Source organism: Micropterus dolomieu, linkage group LG05 (assembly GCF_021292245.1).
Source record: "Micropterus dolomieu isolate WLL.071019.BEF.003 ecotype Adirondacks linkage group LG05, ASM2129224v1, whole genome shotgun sequence".
In the NCBI taxonomy this organism is placed as follows: domain Eukaryota; kingdom Metazoa; phylum Chordata; class Actinopteri; order Centrarchiformes; family Centrarchidae; genus Micropterus; species Micropterus dolomieu.
In genome coordinates, this window is record NC_060154.1 from 28,744,786 (window position 1) to 28,768,052 (window position 23,267).

The 23,267-nt window shown below is 41.0% G+C and overlaps 3 protein-coding genes across 8 annotated transcripts in view; 1 reads left to right on the top strand and 2 right to left on the bottom strand.

Annotated features, from left to right (window-relative positions):
- The window catches only part of evi5b (ecotropic viral integration site 5b), a 30,561-nt gene extending 25,712 nt beyond the window's left edge, over positions 1-4,849 (bottom strand). The window contains exons 1-2 of one of the 5 annotated variants that reach the window (XM_046049836.1): positions 4,562-4,848; positions 438-550 (exon numbers count right to left, since the gene is read on the bottom strand). The gene's annotated coding sequence lies outside the window, so the exon portion shown is untranslated. Of the gene's footprint in view, positions 1-437; positions 551-4,035; positions 4,169-4,561 lie in introns of those variants that run through there. The other 4 variants (XM_046049837.1, XM_046049833.1, XM_046049838.1 and 1 more) reach the window with 4 other exon arrangements.
- A 3,253-nt stretch (positions 4,850-8,102) lies between these two features.
- On the top strand, positions 8,103-14,039 carry LOC123971362 (60S ribosomal protein L5). The gene is made up of 8 exons (XM_046050114.1): positions 8,103-8,247; positions 8,739-8,808; positions 8,899-9,014; positions 9,384-9,518; positions 9,809-10,011; positions 12,639-12,816; positions 13,507-13,595; positions 13,880-14,039. Exons 1-8 carry the CDS (start codon positions 8,245-8,247, stop codon positions 13,977-13,979), a joined length of 894 nt encoding a protein of 297 aa, XP_045906070.1. The 5' UTR covers positions 8,103-8,244; the 3' UTR covers positions 13,980-14,039.
- A 360-nt stretch (positions 14,040-14,399) lies between these two features.
- On the bottom strand, positions 14,400-22,865 carry LOC123971363 (divergent protein kinase domain 1A-like). Of its 2 annotated transcripts, XM_046050116.1 has the most exons (6): positions 22,591-22,865; positions 16,641-16,780; positions 15,864-15,998; positions 15,675-15,782; positions 15,411-15,587; positions 14,400-15,326 (listed from the first exon to the last, which is right to left on the bottom strand). In XM_046050116.1, exons 2-6 carry the CDS (start codon positions 16,656-16,658, stop codon positions 14,514-14,516), a joined length of 1,251 nt encoding a protein of 416 aa, XP_045906072.1. In that variant the 5' UTR covers positions 16,659-16,780; positions 22,591-22,865; the 3' UTR covers positions 14,400-14,513. The 2 variants fall into 2 exon arrangements, with proteins under 2 accessions (XP_045906072.1, XP_045906071.1); XM_046050115.1 differs by lacking the exon at positions 16,641-16,780.
- Between the last annotated feature and the right edge of the window lie 402 nt (positions 22,866-23,267).

Here is a 23,267-nt window from a genome sequence, read left to right on the forward strand (position 1 = left end):
CCAAACTTCTATCATCAAAAAGAGAGACTACAGAGAGGATGCAAGTAACTGTTGGATAACAATGATGGATTTTTTGTTTCTAAATAAGGCCAAGTCAGAAACAATACCCCCTACTAACAGCCCAGAATCTTCTATACATTCCTACCTGCTATTCCCAATAATCCAAAATCATTGGCTTCAGCTTCTGCCATACTCAGTAAATGTCAGTAACATGTTCTATCCACACCTCTGAACCTTTGACCGATTTAATGACACACTGCCCTGTAGTCATATGCTGATCATACTGTCAGCAAGGGTCAAAGTGCTCCACAAGAGGTACAACTTATTTAAGTCTACTGGTGAAATCAGTGTACAACAGGAAGTGGAAATCCACACTCAGCAAAAAAAACTCTTCTGAAATTCACCTTCCACCTGAGAAAAAACAGAATTAGTCTTGCCTTCAGTGTAACCCCAGCAGGAAGTCTGGATACTGGCACCAGGCAGGAAACCAATCATTTCATACATCTTACTCGGTATAAAATGATGAGTCATTTCTTTGTGAGTGTCAGGTCTACAGAGTGCCAAAGACATGAAGGAGAAGGAGAGAAAAACAAAGGAGGTGCAGGAAAAGATTGTGGTAAATGGGGTAATAGGACTGTGCTACAGTTCAGACTGAAAATATGTAGCTAAGCTTTTTTTAACCTCCTGTACAGAGATAGAAACACTAAACAACTTTACTGTTAGCACACAACACAGATGAAGAGCTGGAAAATCAACTGAACTGTTGATACAATATTATTATCAGAAGTTATATACTTCAGTTCAATGGAATGAACATCAGTTTGATACTTTAACATGGGATTTTCTCATATAGGCAGATATATATAATCCCGTGGAAGCTGCACAATTTTAGTCTTGATCCATATTTTCTTTTCATTAAATTGAGCTTTAAGTTCATAACATTCACCCTTGACACAAAAATTTCAAGAAATCCTGCATGTCTGCAACACTCCGCGAGCCAAAAAGCCAGGAAGTCATGTTTTGGATGATAATGAATTTTTGATGGTGGGGTTTCAATTTCCTCATAATTCTGTCAGAGAAATGTGTATAAAAAAGCAACACAATAATGACATATATTCTTTTCAAAACTAAACAAGTTACAGTCTACAGGGCATCCTGGTGGCCCAGTGGTTATGAGGCATATAAGCAGCATACCAGGTTTCATTCCAACAGGACATTAGTTGCACAAATCTCTCCCCACGTTTCCTCTCTGTATATTCACTGTGATATATCTACTGTAAATAAAGGCCAAAAAAATTCCAAACGAATATGAGAAAAAAGGTTGAAGATAAGTTAAAAAAGTTTTAATTGATGTATTATAAAATATACTGTATACATAACACGTTCTAACCCAGTGGTCTCCAGGTGTAGTCCATTCTGAAATGGTGAGAAACAGGAAGTTGGTCACTAAACCTTTACTGTTTTCATTACTACACCCTGTTCCTGAGCTGGCACTGTGGGGGGCATATTTACTAACCTTCATCAACAACATGACATTACAGCTAAACTAACAGTTCGTCATCATGTCAATCCCACAGGGAAGCTGCACAGATGATAGATGACATCATGACACCTAACCAATAGAAGAAAACACTTACCTTGTAGCAAAAACATGTTAGGACATATGACTGTCATAGAAGAGTAAAGGAACCAGAACATGCTCACATTTGAGAAGCTGAAATCAGAGAATTCAGTTTTTTCTTTTTTTTAAAAAGGACTCAAAGCAATTTATTTAATAGTTGACAACTAATCGATTAATCGACTAATCATTGCAGCACTACTGTACATACGGGCATGAGGTTACTTCACAGGCTGCCTCCCAATGAGGGATGCCATGCAGAACTAACTTGGGAGAGAAAAAATGACCATCTCGACAAAACACCATGTGGACACAAGTGAAGTTTGGCCTGGACCTTGCCTTGTTTGTGTGTGCTATTAGGTCTGATTAAGAATGAACCTTGTTAATGATGAACCTTATTAGCTGATTTCCAGAGTTATAAAATCTAGAATGAAACAAATCCCAGTGTGCCCTAATGCAGTTTTTGAAGCAGACTTTAAGCAACCTGAATACCACATTCAGGGAGCAAAATGTGAGCAGACCTAACTCAGTCAGGACAGAGGAGGGCAATGCTTTGGGAGATGCCAATATCCAGGTGGCCTTAGAAGACATTCCTTATAGCAACCCCAGCCAACTGAAGCAAGGCTTCACTATAAATCCTGGATCCAGAGATTGATTCTGCTTTGTTTGCCAAAGAACTCAAAGGGCCCCTGAGATGCAATGTGCATAGCTAATGAAACCCACAGCAAGGAAAGAAAAAAAGCCTCAGCGACACAACTTCAAGACGATTGGGGAACTGACAAAGACCAAAGGCAGAATAGAGAAGCATTTCCTTTCTCCTAATTCAAAATGAACAGCACCCATCAGATACCGCACAGTACTCTAAAACAGACGCGTATTACAAATTTAAAAAGTACTTCAGTCTATAAGCTTTTTACAGTTGTCATCTGAAGGGGGAAATAATAATATGTAAATAACCTTCCTCTCTTTTACTTCTCTTTCATCCCAAGCCATTTCTAGGCAGTGAATAAGAACAAAATTGTCTGGCCCAGCAGGAGAGCGCATGGCTATGCCGCCCATGTGCTGTGTGAGGGTATTAAAACACAGGCCTGACTTACAAAAACACACTCACACTGAGCTAGAAAGGCCTTTCAAAGGATTTTCCCAGTGTACAATCAGCATTATAACAAAACTTGCTGAAGGCAATTCTTCATTTTGCAGCCACATCATGAGAGCTACAACCACTGGCTGCTATTTCTCACTTGGCCCGCAAAACCTGAACTGTAATATAGTAGAGCAGGAAGGACATTAAATGTTCCAGTCAACACATAAATCTCTGTCTACGGCTAGTTTATTCTGTGGGAATGACTGCGATAATTGATCTAAAACATTCTGTGAAACTGTGTTTAATCTCCACTGTCTACATCAGTGACTGCCATATGGTCTTCCACAGGCTACTTCTAGAAACCTGCATTCTGCCAATATGTGGTGTTACTTGTTACTTTAAAAGCTCACTTCTGTTATTTGCACTCAGTTGTTTTCACAGATGTCACCACAGCTTCTTAAAGTCACTCAACCGTTTCTTCTCTATTTACTGTTGATTCTCCGAAAACTTTTTTAATGCTCTGATAGTTGAAAAATAATACAACTGAAAAACAGATGCAAAGCATAAAACAAATAAATGCATTTCTTCTGCTCCCTCATTAGTGCCAAAACATGCATTGTAACTCAATAATGTTCCTTAGTGTCTATAGTGGGGGGGTGTCATAGCTGAAACAAGTTCTGACAAGTGTATCCTCTGACATGGCTATCTCTAGTCTCACAGACCCAACTTACTGGCAAAAAAAGAAGAGTTGTTTAGTGTTAATTGCATATATATATATATATATATATATATATCAGAGCCATTGCTTGGCAGAGGAGTAACTGAAACTGCAACATTTAGTCAAATGAACAGCTAAACACATTTAGACGCACTAGTATTGTTCTTGTTTTAACAGTGGCATTTTCTGCTCCACTACTTCTATCTATTATTCCTAGTCACAACTTCAAAAAGGTTTTACACTTTTGAGCTAAAATGTTAAGCTTTGTTTTAGGTGAGCAATCTAGCAAAATATATAGAGAGAGTATTTAAATCAGTTAGAACACAAACTTACCTACCAGGTCCCATTTCCTCACAATGACCGATGAAATACATTTAATCGAGTTTTACTCAGTTTGCCTAACGTGAATTTTTTTTTCAGATCACTGCTTTAACATAAACAAACAGTTTTAAAGGTGTTAAACTACATCTCTGCTCATAGAGCTGCGTTGTTGTTGTTGCAACTAGCAAGTCACTTCTCGTCAGTCAAAGATATCCATGGCCTGAACACAGCCAGTGGCACTGCTGAGAAGTTTAAATCCTTCGCTTAGTTAGTCTACACATCATGCTCTCATACCTATGGAAAACATTTTGGTTTACAGGCTGTAAACAGAGGACCGGTCCAGGAGAAGCGTCTATTCCTTTTATGGCTCGCTGGTGTTGTGAGCTGTAATGGAGATCTAGCATCAAATGCAACAGTATGCAGAGTTCTTCCTTACACAATGCGCTAACGTTGACGAGCACGACGATGCTACAGTGTAGTTAAATAGTTACCGGTAAATTACCAAGCAGAAAAAAAAACCTTAACTACCATAAAATTATGTTCTGTTTCCAGGCGATAGCTGGAGTCCATATGAAGCCAAATAACTAACTCTTTTAACGCTAAACAATCAGTGTCAGCACTGTCTAGCAGTGATATAAGCTAACGTTAACACTGCGCCTAACGTTAACCAAATGCAAACGTTCAGTATTGACACAGTCTGGTTTTTAAAAAGCAATGCCATACCCAGTCACAGTGATAATTAGCGGTCGCTGTATGAGTTAACTTAGTCTTCATTCCAGTAATTAGACAGAGCCCGGAAAAACACAAGAACATCCTTTACCTTGAAGCGTTTTTAACCAACCGCAACAAACGTCGTCCGCTTCCCATGCACGAATGTGTAGTCCTACTATTATAAGAAAAATACCGGGTTTCGAACACTTTATCTGAAGACATTAGCTATATTTTCCAAGTTAGCATAGCTAGGTTGCCACTTGAAAGCTAGCCAGCGTAAAGTTAGCTAACGTTAGTTCCCATTGACTCTTCGGTCCAGCCCATGCAGGCGTATAATACGTGTACACAAATGTCTGCAGAGCTCAGACACACGGCGGCCTACCAAATGTTTACATCGCACAGAGCATGCGCCCTCAACTCAAACCAGAAACAACAGCACCTCCAAGTGTTCGCGATGAGAATCTGCTATTCAAATAGTTTTATTGTTTCTTTTCATTCATTCAGAACGAGGAAATACTGTATTTTTTGTGATTGAGGGTGACAGGAGAAGTACAATATACTTCTCAAGTAGGTTTCGAAGTACAATTACTTTTATCTCAAATTATTTGTGTAGCAAAAACAATCACCCTAAAAACACTTAAACGTGGCAGGGCCAATGTGGTGCACTGTTACTGTATCAAAAATGTAGTATAGTCAGAACAGATTAATTTAAACAAACGCATGAAAAACCTACTCAGTTGCCGCAACAAGAGCACTTTCCATCCTTGGATATATGACAAGCAGTGCCTGTCATATTTCATTGGTGTTGTCAGGGGGTCAGATCAGCATGCCCCATTTATTACATTTATTTCAGTTATGGCCACAGCACATCTTGAAGGCTCTAGCACCAGTTCTTTGCACTGATCAGAACAATATTTACCTACACTGCCTCACTTACACTACTGGCTTGAAATGGACATTTCTACAGCTCAGATACTAAGTTGTACAAAAAAACACTAAAGTGACCTATTTACCTGCTGGCTTGTCACCATGGTACATTATATGTTTTCTAAGCTCTATGGATGCAGGTTGGCCTATTCAAAAGTATCATAACAGCTTTGCCTATTCAGACATTTCACATTGTACAAAACTGTGTGTCTAGTGATTTGCATTAGTACACTGAGAGGAAATTGAAACTGTCACCAATGTCAAAATGTGTATAACATTTTCAGGAACATGATATCTTATTGTCAAATACCATGTACATGTAAAGGGCAATTAGGAATTATTAAAGTTAATTTCAAAATCTTAATTACCTCAATCTGTTTATTCAACTCTAAAATTTGGCAGCAATATGGGTAGACGATAAAAACAAACGTGTTCAGAAAACAGATTAGTCAACAAATTAGTGTCATTCATTCACCATGTACATGATTACATACCACCTCACTCTGATATAAACTCATCCCATCTTCATCTGAAACATTGATAAGTCAAGTAACAGTGAAGTTCTTACAACGTACCCTCTTGTTGTGTTTCAGTCCAGCACATTATTAGTGTTTAAGTTAAAGAAAAGAATCTCAAGCCTCCTGTAGGTTTAAATGTGTCATGATTATCTAATCAGTATCTGATCTGCAGTAACTTACCTGAAGTTCATTGCTGAGAGAAAAAATATTTCCGTTTGGGCAGACTGGAGGTTCATCCACAGTTGTCTCAGTGCTCTTTCAGTTTAGGCATGCAGTCATGATAGTAGATTCAGAAAAATGCCATTAATCCATTTCTGAAAACTCTGTTCTTAGTCGTTTGGTCAATAAGTCATCACAAAATAAACCTATAAACCTAAAGAAATTCTAACAAAAAACAAGGTTAAATTATCTATAATCTAAAAGCAGCTTTGCTACCTTTTACAGGTTCACAGAGCCGGCTTTCATTGAGTGAGAGCAGTCAATAGAAACTCATAATGAAGTAACCACATCAGAGCAAAAGTGCTCGGATGAAAATGTCACTAAGCAGTTATGCCTTGATTCACATACCAAACACCAATAAAACCTACTTTTCAGGTTTTACATTGGAACAGTGACGCATATCTTTTGTTAGACACTCCTCTGCTCACAGAAGTAGCTGAAAAGCAGCTGACGTAGGCTGGGCTGGGGAAACCACAGAGACTTTAGGCCACTGAATCTGATACACTGTCACAACAATCAAATCTCAGTCTGACATGAATAATTAGATAGCTATGAACATATGGTTGGTTAGTAAATCTCAGCAATGGGGGAGCCTACTTTGGGAAGAAATCTCTCAGATATAAACTTGACTCTTTATTACTAAAGTATGATTACGTTGGTATTGTATGCAGTCATACCCACATCCCCAGATACATTCCACTGTATACAGCTTTCATTTCCTGCTGATTAATGGTAAACTACTGTTTCTGATGCAGAACTACATAATTCACTTCTGATGAATGTTTATTGTTGTCCGGTGAAATACATGCATCTCCACTTGTATGAATTTCAAACAGCATTTCTAAGTTTGTATCATTGAGATTGAAAGGGCTTCAAAAACCCAGAAGTGGTAGATTTTTATTTATTTTCTTTCGTCCTTAAGGAGGTGATTAGAATGTCTTTGTGGTACACACAGTATTGAAAAATGATATTGGAAAACTTTCACTCTACAGACATTACTCAAGACAATCCACAGGCCTTGCTATTGACAATTTTATCTTCAGAAGAACTGTGGACATATATCTGTTGATTACTCTGAATGACAGGAGAGAGAGGCATTATATACATCCTGCCTAGAATTTTCTTTTTGCTTTTTCAAATTAGGGTCCCATCAAAGATATACCTGGCAACTAAACTATATGCATTTATAATCAATTCCTGAGAGTGCATTTTCTTTCTTGGAAGAGTGTTACAAGGAGTTTTAAAGAAAGGGAAACAAGCAAAGGGAAACAAGCAAAGAAAGCACTAAATTAGGGTTGGGTGATATGATGATACAGATGTTGTGAAACCATATGATTTGTTAACCATCAGAGCTTTTGTCATGTGGTTTATACCATAGTAACTATCCCTTTAAAAGCTCCATGTATAGTGGGCTATTTGTATAGATAATATTGTAAATCAATGACTTATGCAATGTTTTTTTTGTTTTTTTTAAATAAAATTTTTGTAAAAATGTCAGGTATTTAGTTTGCTGCATTAGTCAGATAATAGACATTCCCTGAAACAGCTAAATGGAATCCAGCCACCCTTCAGTTTTATTATTATAAAAAATGCACCATATATCATTGAATTTCTGTCAATGTCTATCATTTTCATTTTCTGAAGCTGTTTATATATATGCGCACACAATGGGGCCAAATAAGATAAATAACCTAAGTGTCTTTATATTTGTTTTTGGTGTCAAGTAGCAGCATCTGTGGGAAGAATTTCTGAAGCACTCCCATCGCTTTGAAGCTCTCTTTTGGTTTCTATCTGTAAAACACTTGCTGAATTGGCTACATGTCCTAAATGAGTTGAAGATTCGGTCGTTTTAATGAAATAGGCAAATGTAACTGAGTGGCAAAAACACATAATAAGAACATGGTTTGAAAAGACATAGGAAGTGCCATTATGTGTGTAAATGGCCGCCCCAGCTCGATAGGTGGCAGAGTGGTGAATCCTCTGCAGCATGGCGCCGCAGCGGCTCATCCTGTGACACGGTACATAGCAGAGCATGCGCACTGCAATCTTCCTTTTTCCCAGTGCAGCGGAGTCAAGCCCCAGTCTTTGGCTCCGGGCTCCTTCATAAGGAGACAAAAAGACTGCTAAAATGGTTTGTAATTCGTCCCAATATGTTCCTACATGCATACATTAGACATACATGTTGTGCTGTGTGGAGTCAGATGTTTAAAAACATGTTGCTGATGCTCAGATGTAGTTAGATTAAGTCCTGCTAACGCTTACTCGGGTCTGCTTAAACGTGGCCTAATGGCTACCTTCACAAACCCCCTACTTCCTTCTGTCTGTAGATTAGATTCCTGTGATATTTTCACTAGGGTGTCAACAGTGAGTTCTTTAGTTCACATCCCCTGAATTTCCGTTTTATACAGTTCAACATCAGCTCGTTTACTGCGAAGCAGTTGTGCTAACTCTTCTCCTTCACTTCCATTGGGTCAGCTTGCTAATGTTAGCCGGCTCTAACGTTACCCGATGACAGTGACAGCCCAACTACTGTGGACACAGTACTAACTAACTAACGTGGAGCTCTTATGGTACTTGGAGTGTTTAGTCCTTGATTGTAAGCCAGTGCATGTCCTCTTGCAGGGTTTTGTTAAAGTGGTGAAGAACAAGGCCTACTTCAAGAGGTACCAGGTCAAGTTCAGGAGGAGGAGAGGTAAGACTCCCTGTGACAGCCGGCATCCTCCTAATGTTTGGGGAATTCTGAGTATCATTTGTATGTAATTGAAAAGTGTTTTACTTCCAGAGGGAAAGACTGACTTCTTTGCTCGCAAGCGCCTGGTCGTACAAGACAAGAACAAGTACAACACACCCAAGTACCGGATGATTGTCCGTTTCTCTAACAGGGACATCGTCTGCCAGGTGAGCACGCACTTAGATAACCCTGTTTTCGTTCAAAGGGGGACAGGGCTCTGTTTTTTTTACCTGTCATCATGTTTGAATTGACAGGGATGTTTATATGCACACTTAAAATCAACCTCATTGAGGTATTTCAAGGAAAAATAAATTGTAAAAAGCCTTTTCTGACAAACTTAAAATCCTAAATAAATGGTCAAATCAACATATGGAGTACTCCAGTTATTGCTGGATGTTTTGGTCACATCATGGCATGCGGCAACAAACACCAGTCAGGACTCCCTTACAATGTATGCAAGTAATAGAAATGAAGTCAGGCATGATTTTTGTTGTGAATGTGCTGTAATTCCATGACAACTTGTGATTGTGTCGCAGATCGCCTATGCCAAGATCGAGGGTGATATGATCGTGTGTGCGGCCTACTCACACGAGCTGCCAAAATACGGGGTCTCCGTGGGCTTGACAAACTACGCAGCAGCCTACTGCACTGGTCTGCTGCTGGCCCGCAGAGTACGTATGAACTTGGTTGTACATACTTGTGCCCAGTCTCATATTGAGCTCAAAACTTAACTTCCTGGGTATGAAGAGATTCAGTTAATTGCAAAGGCCCCTGTTCTTAAATCCATGTAAACCTTTTCAAGATAAGTTCTCAGCTGTTACTGGGTCATTGGGATATCAAATAATTGGCCACAGGAAAATATAAGAATGTTTGCATAGGTGAACTTGTGGGAATTAACTAAAACTAGTTTGTTCCTGAACAAGATGTAGCCCTTTTATTTATTTATTTTGTCTGTCCTCAGCTGCTGAACAAGTTTGGCCTGGATAAAGTTTACGAAGGCCAGGTGGAGGTGACAGGCGATGAGTTCAATGTGGAGAGCATTGATGGTCAGCCAGGCGCTTTCACCTGCTACCTGGACGCTGGGCTTGCTAGAACCACCACAGGCAACAAGGTGTTCGGTGCTCTGAAGGGAGCTGTGGATGGAGGCCTGTCCATCCCACACAGGTAACCTGTCCCACATGTTGGATTAGATTGAATGCTGTGCTTGGCAATGTGTGAGGGAGGAGGGAGGGGGGCTTTGTTCTTCTGGTGAAATGTTTTTCGGGGCGGGGGGGCAGATTCCTAACATTAAATTAGAGGCTCCTTACATGCTTACTATTAACTAACTTGACTGAGTCTGCTGCATTGTGTTAAGAACAGATGGACTAACTTATCAGAGTGAACTTGAATAGATTAGTTTTGGACAAAGTTGTGGAGTAGTGTTTATGATGCCAACCATTCATCTACGGATTGATTCGGGAATCGTCTCTGCAGGGAAAAGCCGGCAGAAATCCTTCCTCCAGTGCATGATCATGTTTTGATTCAGACTGTGTAGAAGAGGAGGCCGCCACAAATCAATGTATCGGAAAGACTGAACATTGATGGTTGGATTTCATTTAGGACACTTTACGGTTGCAGCGTTAATGTTAGTGACACCTGTGGTGTAATTAGCCTTTTTATACAGGCTATCTTTAAAAAGCTCTTAAGTTTCAGTGTGCAGTCAACCTGTCATGACTGAGCGCGGAAATGCTGAGACCGCGAGTTTTTGTAGCGTGGTGAATGCAACTTTGGAGTGAAACTGTAAAATTCACTCCATCTGTCAAAGTGATGTGAATATAATTCAAGGCATGTGCTGAGACTGTTTTGTTGTTGAGCTAAAGTTAGTTTCATCTTGTTTGTCAACTGCTTTAAGTGCACTGATTTTTAATTGTTTTGTATCCTATCTAAATATTGGCCATAAAGTACTCTCGGTAAATGCTTAAAATCAGTAGTCCATTAGCTTATACCTGATCCAGACAGCAATGATGCTGAAACCACAGCAAAAGTCTATCTGAATGGGATGTGTCATCCAGCCTTCCTCTACACCGTCCTTCTGACCACTGTTAAGGCAATAGTCAGACTTTGACCATTTCAGGTAAAAAAAAAAACAGGCATTGTTATTAGGGATGGGAATGATTTAATTACATTTACCTTTGGGGAGGAAAAAAATGTTGAGCTCATAAACTGTCCTTACCCTCCATTTTCTCACAAGTGCCTGATCAGTATATATACAACTCTTAACAGGGGTGAGAGGGAAGCAAGATGACTCAGACTCACTCCTTATCAACTTCATCAACTCAGGAACAAAACAATGGGTTTAACCTTTTTTTTTTTTTTTTTTTTTTTTTGTTGTTGTGTAAGTGAGTTGCTAGATTTACTAGCCCGTCGGGGCATTTTACTTGCCCCAGGCTTCCTGTCTGGTCTTCTAGCAGTGGCTATTGAAGAGGTTATTATGTTAATTTTCAGGTTCAAAATCTTATTCAGGGGTTGTACCAGAACAGGTTTACATGGTTTCATTTTCTAAACACAATAGTTTGTCATACTGCACATTGCTGCAGCTCCTCTTTTCACGCTGCGTCGAAGGCTTCATTTTAGCTATGGAGTGATGCATCTTACCTCTGCAAGATCTTTGTTGGGAGTTGCACATGTGCAGTTCCTAGTTGAGGACTACTAGCCAATCAGAAGCAGAGCAGGGCGGGTCATGAGAAGCCAGTAAACATGGCGTTGGTTCAGCTGTATATGTTCCCGTTACCAGCTTAGCAACATGGACTGGAGCAAGAGTTTCAGAGTGGTGAGTTATTATTCTGTAACAAAAGTATCTTTCATCCATAAAGTTTTAACTGAGCTCTGTCTCTACATCACAGGAACAACTTTATGTCCACTGACTGCCTGGAGGGTAGCTAGTGTTTGGAAGGGAGAGGAGAGGCAGCAGGCGGAGTGTTTTTGAGGGAGTGTCGGACTAGCCGCTTGGCGAGCGTTACGACGCGCATTTTGCTGTGATGTCACAGAACAAAAGGAAAAGGAGGAGTTTTCTGTGGGAGATGGGAACTCCCTTTATGCTGGACTTAAGGCTTTTTCACTTTACAAACCTAATACATGCGCAAAAAAGATATAGAACTCAATAAAGGAGCATAATATGACCTAAGTTTAGTCACATTAAAAACAATACAGTGCATGCAATATCTAAAGCACTTAAACACACACTGGCGTACACAGATCTTAATTGTATACTGGCAGTACCGAGAATACTGAGACATTCAGAGAGTAAACCTTATGAGGACGTATAGTGTAAAAAAAAAAAACACCATTGTTTCTGGGTATCAAGTGAACTGAAATGTCAGTTTGGTTACAAAAGATCCATATAGCAGGTTCAGTTCCCAGTAGATCTAATACCCTGTTTCCACCCAGCATTGATAAATCATGCATTTCACTTGCTGTGTAGTGGATCTCCTTGGCCATGTGACTTTTTTTTTATTCTCTCTCTGCAATTATGTGTAAAGCGACCTTGGTTCTTGTGAAAGGCGCTATATAAATAGAAGTTGTTGTTTATGTGTAGTAGTCTAGTTTTCTCATGAAGGAATCAGCCTTCATGAGAAAACTAGACTACTTTCTACACATCTGACTAGAACAATTAATACCTAATGTGAATGCAGAAAGTGTGAGTTGTAGTAATACAGGTATAAATGGGCCTAATACAAATTGTACGCTACCATAATGCAATGCTGTGTTCATTGTGCCTTCAATTAATTGTGCTTGGAACTTTCTTTCCCCAGCACCAAGCGCTTCCCTGGGTATGATCCGGAGAGCAAGGAGTTCAACGCTGAGGTCCACCGCAAGCACATCATGGGCATCAACGTGTCGGAGTACATGAGCTACCTGATGGAGGAGGATGAGGACGCTTACAAGAAGCAGTTCTCCCGCTTCATCAAGAATGGAGTCGCCCCTGATTCGGCAAGTCCTCTTCATGTATAGTTAAATTTCCACTCTCTGACGCTGTACACAACAGCCTTCGGGTTTCTGGCAATTTGTGCTGTTTTGAGACTTGCACTTGTGTGTTGCCACCGCCGCCAAGCAAAAGTACTTCTTAAACGAAGCATCGATGAATCGTCAATCTAACGAAGCTTCGAATACTAAAATATTCCTTAGCTGCAGCCCTAATCCCAATGACAGAATGCAGATCTTAAATGTTGCTTTTAAATGCATCAGGCCCCGGTAGCTTCATTGCAGATGTCTTGATGCCGTTTTGATCCTTCATCAGGTTTAGAATTTCCTTACATTGCATGACATGTCCTTAGACTAATAACTTATGGACACAATGGCTGAATCTACTGATTAATCATAAGTCATGGCTTATTAATCACTACAGAAAAGGTAGAACATTTACCCAATCAAAATCTTCTAGTTCAGGATTTCATGTGAATTCCAAGATTTGCCTTCAATTGTCCAACATGGGAAACTGCATATTGGGCTTGTTGAATAACATGTATGAGATGAGGAAAATGACTAAGCTCAAAAGACAGTTGGTTCTTGACTTTACCTGCAAAAAACATATACTGAATGCTTTAAACAGTGTTTAGCTCAGCTTAACGTGAGTGAAGAACACATTGTACCCTGGAGTTTGACAGGTCATCTTTCTTTCAGATTGAGGAAATGTACAAAAAGGCTCACGCTAGCATTCGGGAGAACCCAGTTCATGAAAAGAAGCCTCCCAAAGAAGTCAAAAAGAAGAGGTGAGACATTTTTTAATTCTGAATAGATCTCAGAAATATGTTCAGTTAAAAGCTGGAGTAAAACATTCACGAGTGGGGGTTATATTCCTGCAGTCTGGGCTTAACTGTTCAGAAGGAATATGACCAATGGTACAATTTGGAATGTAATTGAGACACTTGAAAGTTACAGAAGACTTAAAAAATAAATAAATAAAAACACAGCCTGTCTGTTTTGAAGCAGTCTTAGCAGTCTCTGCAGATATTCAAAAACTACAAATGCTTACTGTGCTTGTTTTGTGACCTAGGTGGAACCGTGCCAAGCTCTCTCTGGCCCAGAGGAAAGACCGTGTCGCCCAGAAGAAGGCGAGCTTCCTCCGGGCTCAGGAGCAGGAGGCGTCAGATTGAGGTGTTGGTCTGCTCCGTTCCAAATGACAAATTTTGTTGAAATAAATCTATCGAAAAGAATCACGTCCTCGTGTACTTTGTCATAATTGCACTTAATGTATCCTGTATTGGCAGTGTGAGGGGCTTCTTATAAACCCCTTGGGGATTTTGTCATAGGATAGTTGGCCACTCAATGGCATCATGGTTTACAGGCTGATTTGGTAGTTGGAAACATACACAGAAAAACAGTCATTTGTCTTAAGTGAGTTGCGTGTGTGAAGTACCTGGTCTACGTTCTGAGGAAGGGTGAATTTAAAAAAAAAAAAAAAAAGTGCTAACAAACTACTAGACAGTGCACTGCAAAAGGTTAAGCAAGCACTCAGTATTTAGGCATATCATTTATTGATTAGTTATTATGGTTTCAAAAACTTGTACTTTCCATTTTGCTCCATTATGTTTATTACATGATTAAATATGAAGGACATTCAGTGACAAGTATTTAAAAACTTGAGGGGACAGGATTCGGTCTTTGTGCCTCTGTGTAGTGCTTATTTATTAGGAGTCTTTGGTATGAGAGATCTTCTTCCATAGCAAAGTCTTGAGATTGTTCAGAATTAGAGAGTGCTCAATTTCCATCTGTTCTGCTGAACCTTTCAGTGCAATGCAAGCGTACAGCTGCTTCTCGAGCTCCTCCCTCACATCAGACGGGGCACCTCTCAGAATGTAGTCCTTGAGCGCTTCGCAGGCTTTGGCTAAGTTTGGCCTGGTGACCTCGGGCGTGCAGCGGTGCTTGGTGAGGTCACAGGAAGTGAGGCAGTCCACTCCGTAGAGGCAATCCTCGTCCACATCGCACCGCTGCTGCCTAATGCCTTCTTGGAAGATGGCTTCAGGAACAATGTACCGTGCGTCCATCACCTTCAGGTCATGGCGATCGTTGTAGCCAAAACTGATGGCACTCACGTCGCACATGAGGAAGCTGCCAAAAGTGCCGTGGAAAACGTCCTCGACCAGTTCCAGCAGTCCGATGGAGATCTTGGCCTTGTGTGGCCAGGAGGGGGTGAACCACTGGTCCATGCTGCGGCGCAGACCGGCAGGAATCCACACCTCGACGATCCAGGGTAGGCTGATGCCGTACAGCGGAGAATATGGCACCTTCTCCATCACATAGAGGTCTCCACAGAAGCCCAGTAACTTTGGCGTGTGCCCTCTGTCTTGCAGGACTAATGCCAACAGGAATTCATTGAGCTGCAACAGGGCCCACGTGGAGCGAGCCTCGGGCAGAGAGATGTGACCGTCCTTATTGGCATCTGTTATAGACAGTACTTGGGTTGCCAGGTCTGCAAGGTTGGCCTGATCCCCTACTTTAGCCTGTAAATAAAGAAAAAGGTTTTAAGACGAAGCAAGGTTCAGTCTCTGGTTCAGTTGATCTGGTGTTTAATGAGGCTTCATGACCTTTAGGTGGTTTTGGATCATCTCCCTGAACTTCTCCACAGAGGTCCCCTTGGTGGGCTTGTTGAAGGCCGCAGCCTCCTTCCTGGGCTCCATCTCACTGCCCAAATCATAGTGAGGCGTCTCGTCCATCTGGCACTTAATGACTCCTTCCAGGTCTCCCCAGCTGCCAGAGTACACCTAAAATAAAAAAGAGAAGGCCTGAGGTGCAGCTTGATTAATACTAAGCAGGGTGGAGAGGGGTGTTGGATTTAAAAACAGACTGACCTGGCTGTTGGGCTTGGCAGTGAAGCACTTCCCCAGGTAAAGCGTGTCTTTCTCACACAGGCTGCTGCAGGCCGAGCCGTCAATGACTCCCTGTCTGTACTTGTCGCACTGAAAAATACAATGGAAATATCGGTGAACTGGAATGCGAAGGATGTCTGATTCTTGTGATGTGAGAAATAAATTACTCACTATTGAATTTTTGCAGTCGTGCCCACGACACAGCTCTGTGTAGGATGAGTACTCTACATACACGATCCAGCTCCCCACCAACACTGCCAGCCAGGAAAAGAACAGGTACTTCATATGTAGGTAGGAAAATCTGGCCTGTTGGAAACATTACAGTGAAATTTGTTTAGTTTTTTTTCTAGCAAAGCAGTGACCCTTGAGTTAACCTGACGATTCTTAGAAGCAGTATTAAGTCTGGCGACGCAGAGTGGGGGGAAAAAAGTACAAAATCTGTTGTCTCACACCTTTGAGGTAAAATCACCCCAATAGCACTAACATTGGCACATTATCACCATATAAAATTGCTTAGTTAGACATCCAGTAGAAATAGTGCAACTGTAGAGTCAATCCACCAACCTCTGAGAAAAATATATATTAATCCTCTGCTAAGTTCACCAGCTAGTCGCTGTGTCTGTCTGGTGTTGTGCAGAGTCTTATTGATTTTATCAGAGCTTTTTCACTAAAAACGGCTGCCTGCTGTGTCTGAAAACAAGGTTGATGAGAATGGTGAACTAAAAAAAGTTGCAGGGCCGTAAAACCAAAACAAGGCAGAAAGACACTAAAAATGCTCCATAGAGCTGTGAGGAACTGCAGCGTCGAGTCAATTCTCTGTGGTTTCATCACCACGAGGGACCCCTCTCACCACACACACTCAACTGACCCGTTGTTAGTACAAAACATTCAGATCTGTTGCAGACACTCAGTCAACATTTAACTGTATCGCATCAAAGGAGATGGTACCTGAACATTCAGTGTCATCTGAAAGGCGGGATGCCTAGACTACCTGGAAACAGTGGCACTTCTCTTACTTCTGTGGATCACTTTGGCTAAAATCTTTGGATCATTATTAATGATATGTGCTCAGCATGTGGTCTGTCAACCTTAAAGAAAATATATATAAAAAAAAGAGATAATGGTTACAAATGTGATAGTAAATACAGCAATATGTTCATTTATGTTGACAAAGCCATTTGACCTGAGTACATGCAACAGCTTCTAAATAGATGCTCAGTAATTAACAGTAAATGTAGTCGTGGTTCAGCACAACAACAGTGGGACATTTAGAGCGACTCCAGACTCATTACGTTGTCCTTTTCTTTTCTTTCTAATTCCCCAGCTGATAAATACAGTCTGCTTGGATCCATAATGGCATTGCTCCAACTGGAGAACATTAGTGAAAAATAACAGACTTTTTAGCAGACCCGCATTCCCATCTATTAGTGATTTTTGCACTCAGTGTTTGACAGTGATGGACTCGCCCTGCTTCCACCCTCTTCCCCTTTCAGTTCCAATTTTCTTTATTGCCATAAGTCTCTCCATCTCCACTCACTTTCTCTCTCTCTCTCTCTCTCTCTCCCTCTGGAACTCTGCACTCCATCTTCCTCTGGGACCTTTATGACCAACCTTTACAGTTTAACAGAAAATAGCTCTTTTCCCATACAGTCAACCTCATGAAAAAGAAAACTTAGAAGCACAACATGTGAGGTTCACTTTCAGTATTAAGAAATGGATTACATGTGTATTCGTCATTTGTATCGGCCTCTAAATGGATCTTTCATCCATTTTTGTCTTTTGACACCACAGATAATGCAGAATTCAAGCTTTCAGACAACCTATATATTTCACTCAAATCTAATTTCTCTCCATGCAGTGGCCTTTAATTGCATTTTAGTCTATATTATCTTCTAGTTTTGAGGAGCGAGGACAGATTATATCTGCCATTGCCACAAGGACAGAAGCTACCAGGAAGTCAGGTTTTTTTTTATTTTATTTCTGAGAATTGTAGCAATCATGTTTTGGTCAATGGGTAAATGTAGGTCAAATATTCACTCTCCTTTTAACTCTCCTTTTTGTTGCTTCCAAATTGTGAGTTAAATATCTGGCTCTTTAGCTTACCAGCTCGTAGCTGACTTTGTCGTTTGGTGCTGGGCAGGAGCTTAAAGTGGTTTAACCAGAGCCTATTCTGCTGAAAACAGCTGCCGGCTAAAAAACGCAGTTGAGTGAATAACTTACGGGCCATAAAATCAAAACAATGAGCTGAAAGATGTTAAACGCTCCATAGGGCTGAGAGGAACTGCAATGTCGGGTAATAATTCTCTGTGGGTTAATCGCTATGAGTGACTGCTTTCACATTTCATATAGTGATTTGATCAATTCTTAATGTAAAAATATTTTATATCAGTGCAGCTTTACATTAAGATTACATGAATTAAAAATATAATAAAGGGGTTTTGTATTTCTCCTCTGAAATTGTATTCTGGCGGTGTATAAGCATTGAAACAACACTTAAAGACACTTAAAAAGTTGCACTGGGGGATTTTAGCTAACAATCTCACTACTTCCTACTCACTAAAATCCTGTGAAAGTCATGATTACCACTCACATCGTTGATTCTGATCTGCTCACGCTTCCTTTGAGGTTTCTGGTCTTGATTGCACTTTACAGTCTCCTCAGTACTTTTTCAATAACTTTCTGACTGCTGATTTAGCTGTTACTGAAATAAGTCCCATCAACATATGTCTATATTTCTGTATGTACATATAAATCATCTTACACCCACCAGACAGAAAATGATCCAATTAGCAATGACATGCTATTCAACCCTTGCTATTTAAATATGATTTCTGCTGCTTTATTCATTGATTGGTTTCCTTACAAATCTGCCCATGCAGGCCCGTAGTGCATTTAACAGCAATGACCACACAAGTAAGTGCTACGTCTACCTCCCAGTGATTTTTTCCATAGGTGAGATGCATCAACAGCGAAACCTTATGGAACAACACTCCACGGGGGAAAGAAATTTATGGTTGGCTTTTTTCTAATCAATAGTTTATGGCTTTCATTTCATCTCTGGCCAGTGCATTTCTATCTGTGGGATTACGTATTGACCGTTTGTGAAGGGAGAGAGTTACACAAACATGGCTAATGAGGCCATATTGATTGTGGCTACTGTGACAGCTATTAATTAGAGACTGACTGGGAACTGTGGCCATATGCTGAGGTGGGTGGAAAGAAATGTTCTGTCTTGATCTGGTTTAACTTTCCTCTACACCCACCCACAACATCTAATGGTAGCCCATGGGTTCAAACTCTGAACGTTCTGTGAAATGTCATACAAAGAATCAGTCGGTTACAAAGTGGTACCTGATGCTGAAGTACTGAGGCAGAGAGGAGATTGAAGCTGATCAAGAGCAGCATAATACTGTTCACACACTTGTTTTTTTGCAGGCTGCACACCATTCATCCATTATGTATGGTTATAAAGCTATCCCTCAGAGGTTGCCGCTTAATGGGCTGCTGTGTAGAGCGGAAAAAAGACATGAAAACAGAGAAACAAAAGATGGAGCGGGCTGGAGGAGTGAATGACAGCAGATCTTTATAAAGAGTTTGCCTAATATCACTAACAAACATAAAAACTACAGTATGTGTATAAAGAGGGGTGCAGATAAAATGTTAAAGTAAAGGACCAGCCTGGAGAGTTAAAGGCCAGTTGCAGTCCCAGCATGCCTCTCCACTTGTCACAGACTCTTTGCAGGAAAAAGGATGCCACACTGTCTGCACAGACACTACAAAGATCTGACTCATCACAGTCCAGACAGCAGGCTACCCACACCACCACAAACACTTCCACCACCACCTTCACCCCCACACACATCCAAAGCATGTATTTCCATGCTGACTCAATACTGCAGCATTAACACATAATGGATATTACACTCTGTCATGGGGATGTAAATCTAACAATCTAACATCAAGAGCATGGTGCTCACATACATACAATACACCCAATTAATGCAGAAATGTATTATATCTGCAGGGACTGCTGCTTCCTGTCAGGGGGGCCCCCTCCCATATTTGGACTATCTAACCAACAAGTCATTTGCCAAATCTACTGGTATGGCAAATCTACCGTGTGGTTGCTTTACACATGGCTACAGCTGTGTCTGTGATGTGGAATGCATGCCAGTGTTTTTGCAGAATCCGTTGTAAAAGGATCCAACAAAATGTCAACAATTCGCAGTTTATGCAATCTAGTTAGGATCTGGACTTTAAGTTAAAGATGCGGTGCACTCACCTACAGAGAACTTCTGAGTCAGCCCATAATGAAATTGTGGGAATTTTTTACTAGTATTCAAAATCCTTCCTTTCCACCATTGCTGATGACATTTTGTACAAACAATGAGACTCACATCCCATAGAAATGGAAATGAGATCAATTGTAATGATGTAAACATGGCTTGATAATTTGCTGCCAAAAAGTTATCAGAACGAGGAAAGCTCACCAGATGTCACCATACAGCACCAGCTTGACTGAAGGACTATAAGATATGGCCAGAAATTTTGCTTAAAATACGCAACCCAAAAAACCCCAACACGATCAATAGAATGCAAAGAAGTAACAGCTCAGACATCAAAAATGCTATGTATTGTGTTGCAGAGATATCTACTGAAGTTAGCATGCTAACCAGCTAGCCCTGTCCCGTCTTGTGTTGTAATACCACTTGTGCCTCAAGACGCAATAGTAAGTCACTGTAGGGTGAAGTCTGCCCTTAGTCCAACATGAGAGGATGCAGAAGTAGAGCTGCCCTGAGGGCGTGTCAATCAATGCTGCTGCACGAGCTGCTCTCCCTCGTGCTTCCCAACCTTTCGTCCCTCTGCTACCTCTACCTTTTTGCCTCCTGCCACCATTTGATCTTCTCTGTCTCTGGCTAAGGTAGACTGAATGTGAAACCGTCGTCGTAGACTGAATGTGAAATCTCCCCCTACACTATGATGATTAGAAATAATTTCACTGCTGCTTGTCATTGTGTTTTTTAAATGTAACATATTTGCACATATTATTTTATATCAGAGCAGGCACACGGGCAGGAGAGAATCCCCTCCCCGCAGATCCTCACACAGGGACTTCACTGTAGCAGAAGAAGCGACACCCACAAAGACATAAAACCACTTCATTAACCTGAAGCATCTCTGCAGTATGATATGAAGATATAAGAGACAAAAATATGTTTGAATCACTTGTTAAGGGAAGTAATAGGTGTGAAGGAATTTAGGTGTACAATAACAGGTGTCCCCAGGTCGTGTTAGGGTCAATTGCTGAGCTTAAGTAAAGCAAAGGTGACAGCCAGAGACTCTCCAAAACAGTAGGTCAGACTCCGTCTCTCCTCTCTGCCTGCTTGGTCGACTGACTGACACGGCTGCCTTGATAATTATGCACTATTATATATCTGTTAGGTCGAGATGATCTTTACTTTGTTTCATTACAGACTGACTGACTGGCTCTGTGTAGGAAGTGTTGCCTGTAGAAACAATAACCTCATTTGGCCCCGTAGTGAGGGATAAATAATCAGATTTGGTGTTAGCAGTGTTCACACTGTACCTCCTCGGCCTGGCTCAATAAACAACGCTGTATAAGTCTTCATCAGTCTCCGTAACATCTTCATCTTACCTGAACCTGGCTCACTTAATTTCCACAACAAGGGGAAAATAAGCATGTGCAGGAGATTGTGCTCATTCAAACGTGTGTATTTGATTGTAATAAATGTACCTGATTGTAAAATTTAAATATCAAAAAACAAACAGAATCTACGTATGAACAAGAGCATAATTTCCGGCTTAAAGTACTTGTCAGTTGTTGTATTTCAGTGGAAATAGCTTCTCTCCAAGGATCACTGAATGACACTTCTTAAGTTGTCACTGGAAGGCTGAGGTGGCCTAGAAAACTGTCTGATGCTGGTGGCGGTCCCTTGAGACTGGCTGTTTCTCCTCCTCACTGCACTTGACAGTTTTTGTCACTAACATGCAAGGGCACAGGCAGGGAGCGCGCGGCAGCAGCTGAGATGAGACTATGTTTGGCCAAAATTAGCGACTCAAATGGCCGTGCCCAAGTGTCTCCAAGATACATACAATTAGGAAAATATTCAGTCAGCAGTTTGGTGGTCTGACGATGCACGCTGGCATTTTCACCACAGCCAGGGAATGTGCTCAAGTTGACATTTCTGTTAATGACCTAACAATGTGGGTCATGTATTTGGATTTCTGAGACCTCCACATGTCCTTGAGGAGCTTCCCTTTGCAAAGTGTAATTTTACTTATGAGGAATGCCACTGAGGACTTCACCTAATTTTGCTCACATCAAACTGTTACATAATGTTCCTCAACATACTCCAAGATGAGGATGACCAGGGCAGCCTAATATCAAATGCAAGTAGGTATATGATTTCTAATATTCACTTGCATGGCATGAAACGTCAGCCCACAAAGTGGTGACTTGCATGCTGAAAACCACAGAAGAACTAGGGAAACAGTGTATGGCGTGTGTAATGTAAGATGATAATAAAGTTTTGCAGCATGAGAAACAGTCTCTTTTGAACGTGTGACTGTACCAGCTAGATGGACGTGGTTGCTACAGCAACAGGGATCAAGGGGATGGTTTATTCCCGTCGATCCGCCGCGCGTCAAGTGACTTTATGATTCAGTCTGAAAAGGCTCCACAGTAATACATGAAAATCTAAATGCATAAGGTCAAATGATAAGTATAGGCTACAACAGTAATCAGCCTCATCGCTGCCTGTATCTAGCGGTAACATCCGAGTGTATAGCCTAAAGATTTACATCCACATAGCCGGGGTAGATTCCCAATTGCACTGTAGCCTTCACCAGAGTGATGAGGGATTTCCCAGAAGCTTACCTGGATGTACAGAGGCTTTTTGAAGAACCCCAGTGGAAACAGACCTCTTGCCATGGCAAATGCAGAACATCTCACAAAAGCTGCTGAAGGAAGAAATTCGGCGTACACTTCGTACGGTAGGTATCAGGCAACGCCTATCGGGCTAAACCTGGAAATGTTCCAAATAAAAAACATTACTAATTCTCCGGGCAGCACCGTGAATGTGCGTTCGGGTGCAGCGAGGCAGCAGACCGAGCTGCGCCGCCGACTGCAGCGAAGTGAGGCTCATATTGGCCGTGAAAACTTCTTGGGGGGGGGGGGGGGGTTGACCAATTAGGCTACAGGAGGAGGATGGGTAACAGTTGCAACTGCAACCTTTTGTGGTTCATATAAAAACAACAACTTGGGCTTTCTATATGCTTGCTAGGGTTTCTCTAACAAAAATCGAACTCTATCTTGAGCCCATGAAGTCCCCCCCCCCCCCCCCCCCCCCCCCCCCCCCCTTAGCAACCACTCTATCCTATCCCTTTATGTAAATGACAAGTTCTTAATAAAAACGATCAACATAGGTTAAGTTAAGGAAAAAAACAATTTGGCTCTATTTAGCTTATTTTATGAAAAAATTGAAAATAATTTCACATATTCTTTCGGTGGGAAAAGAAACACATGTAAAACAACATATTGCATGTCAGCATTTT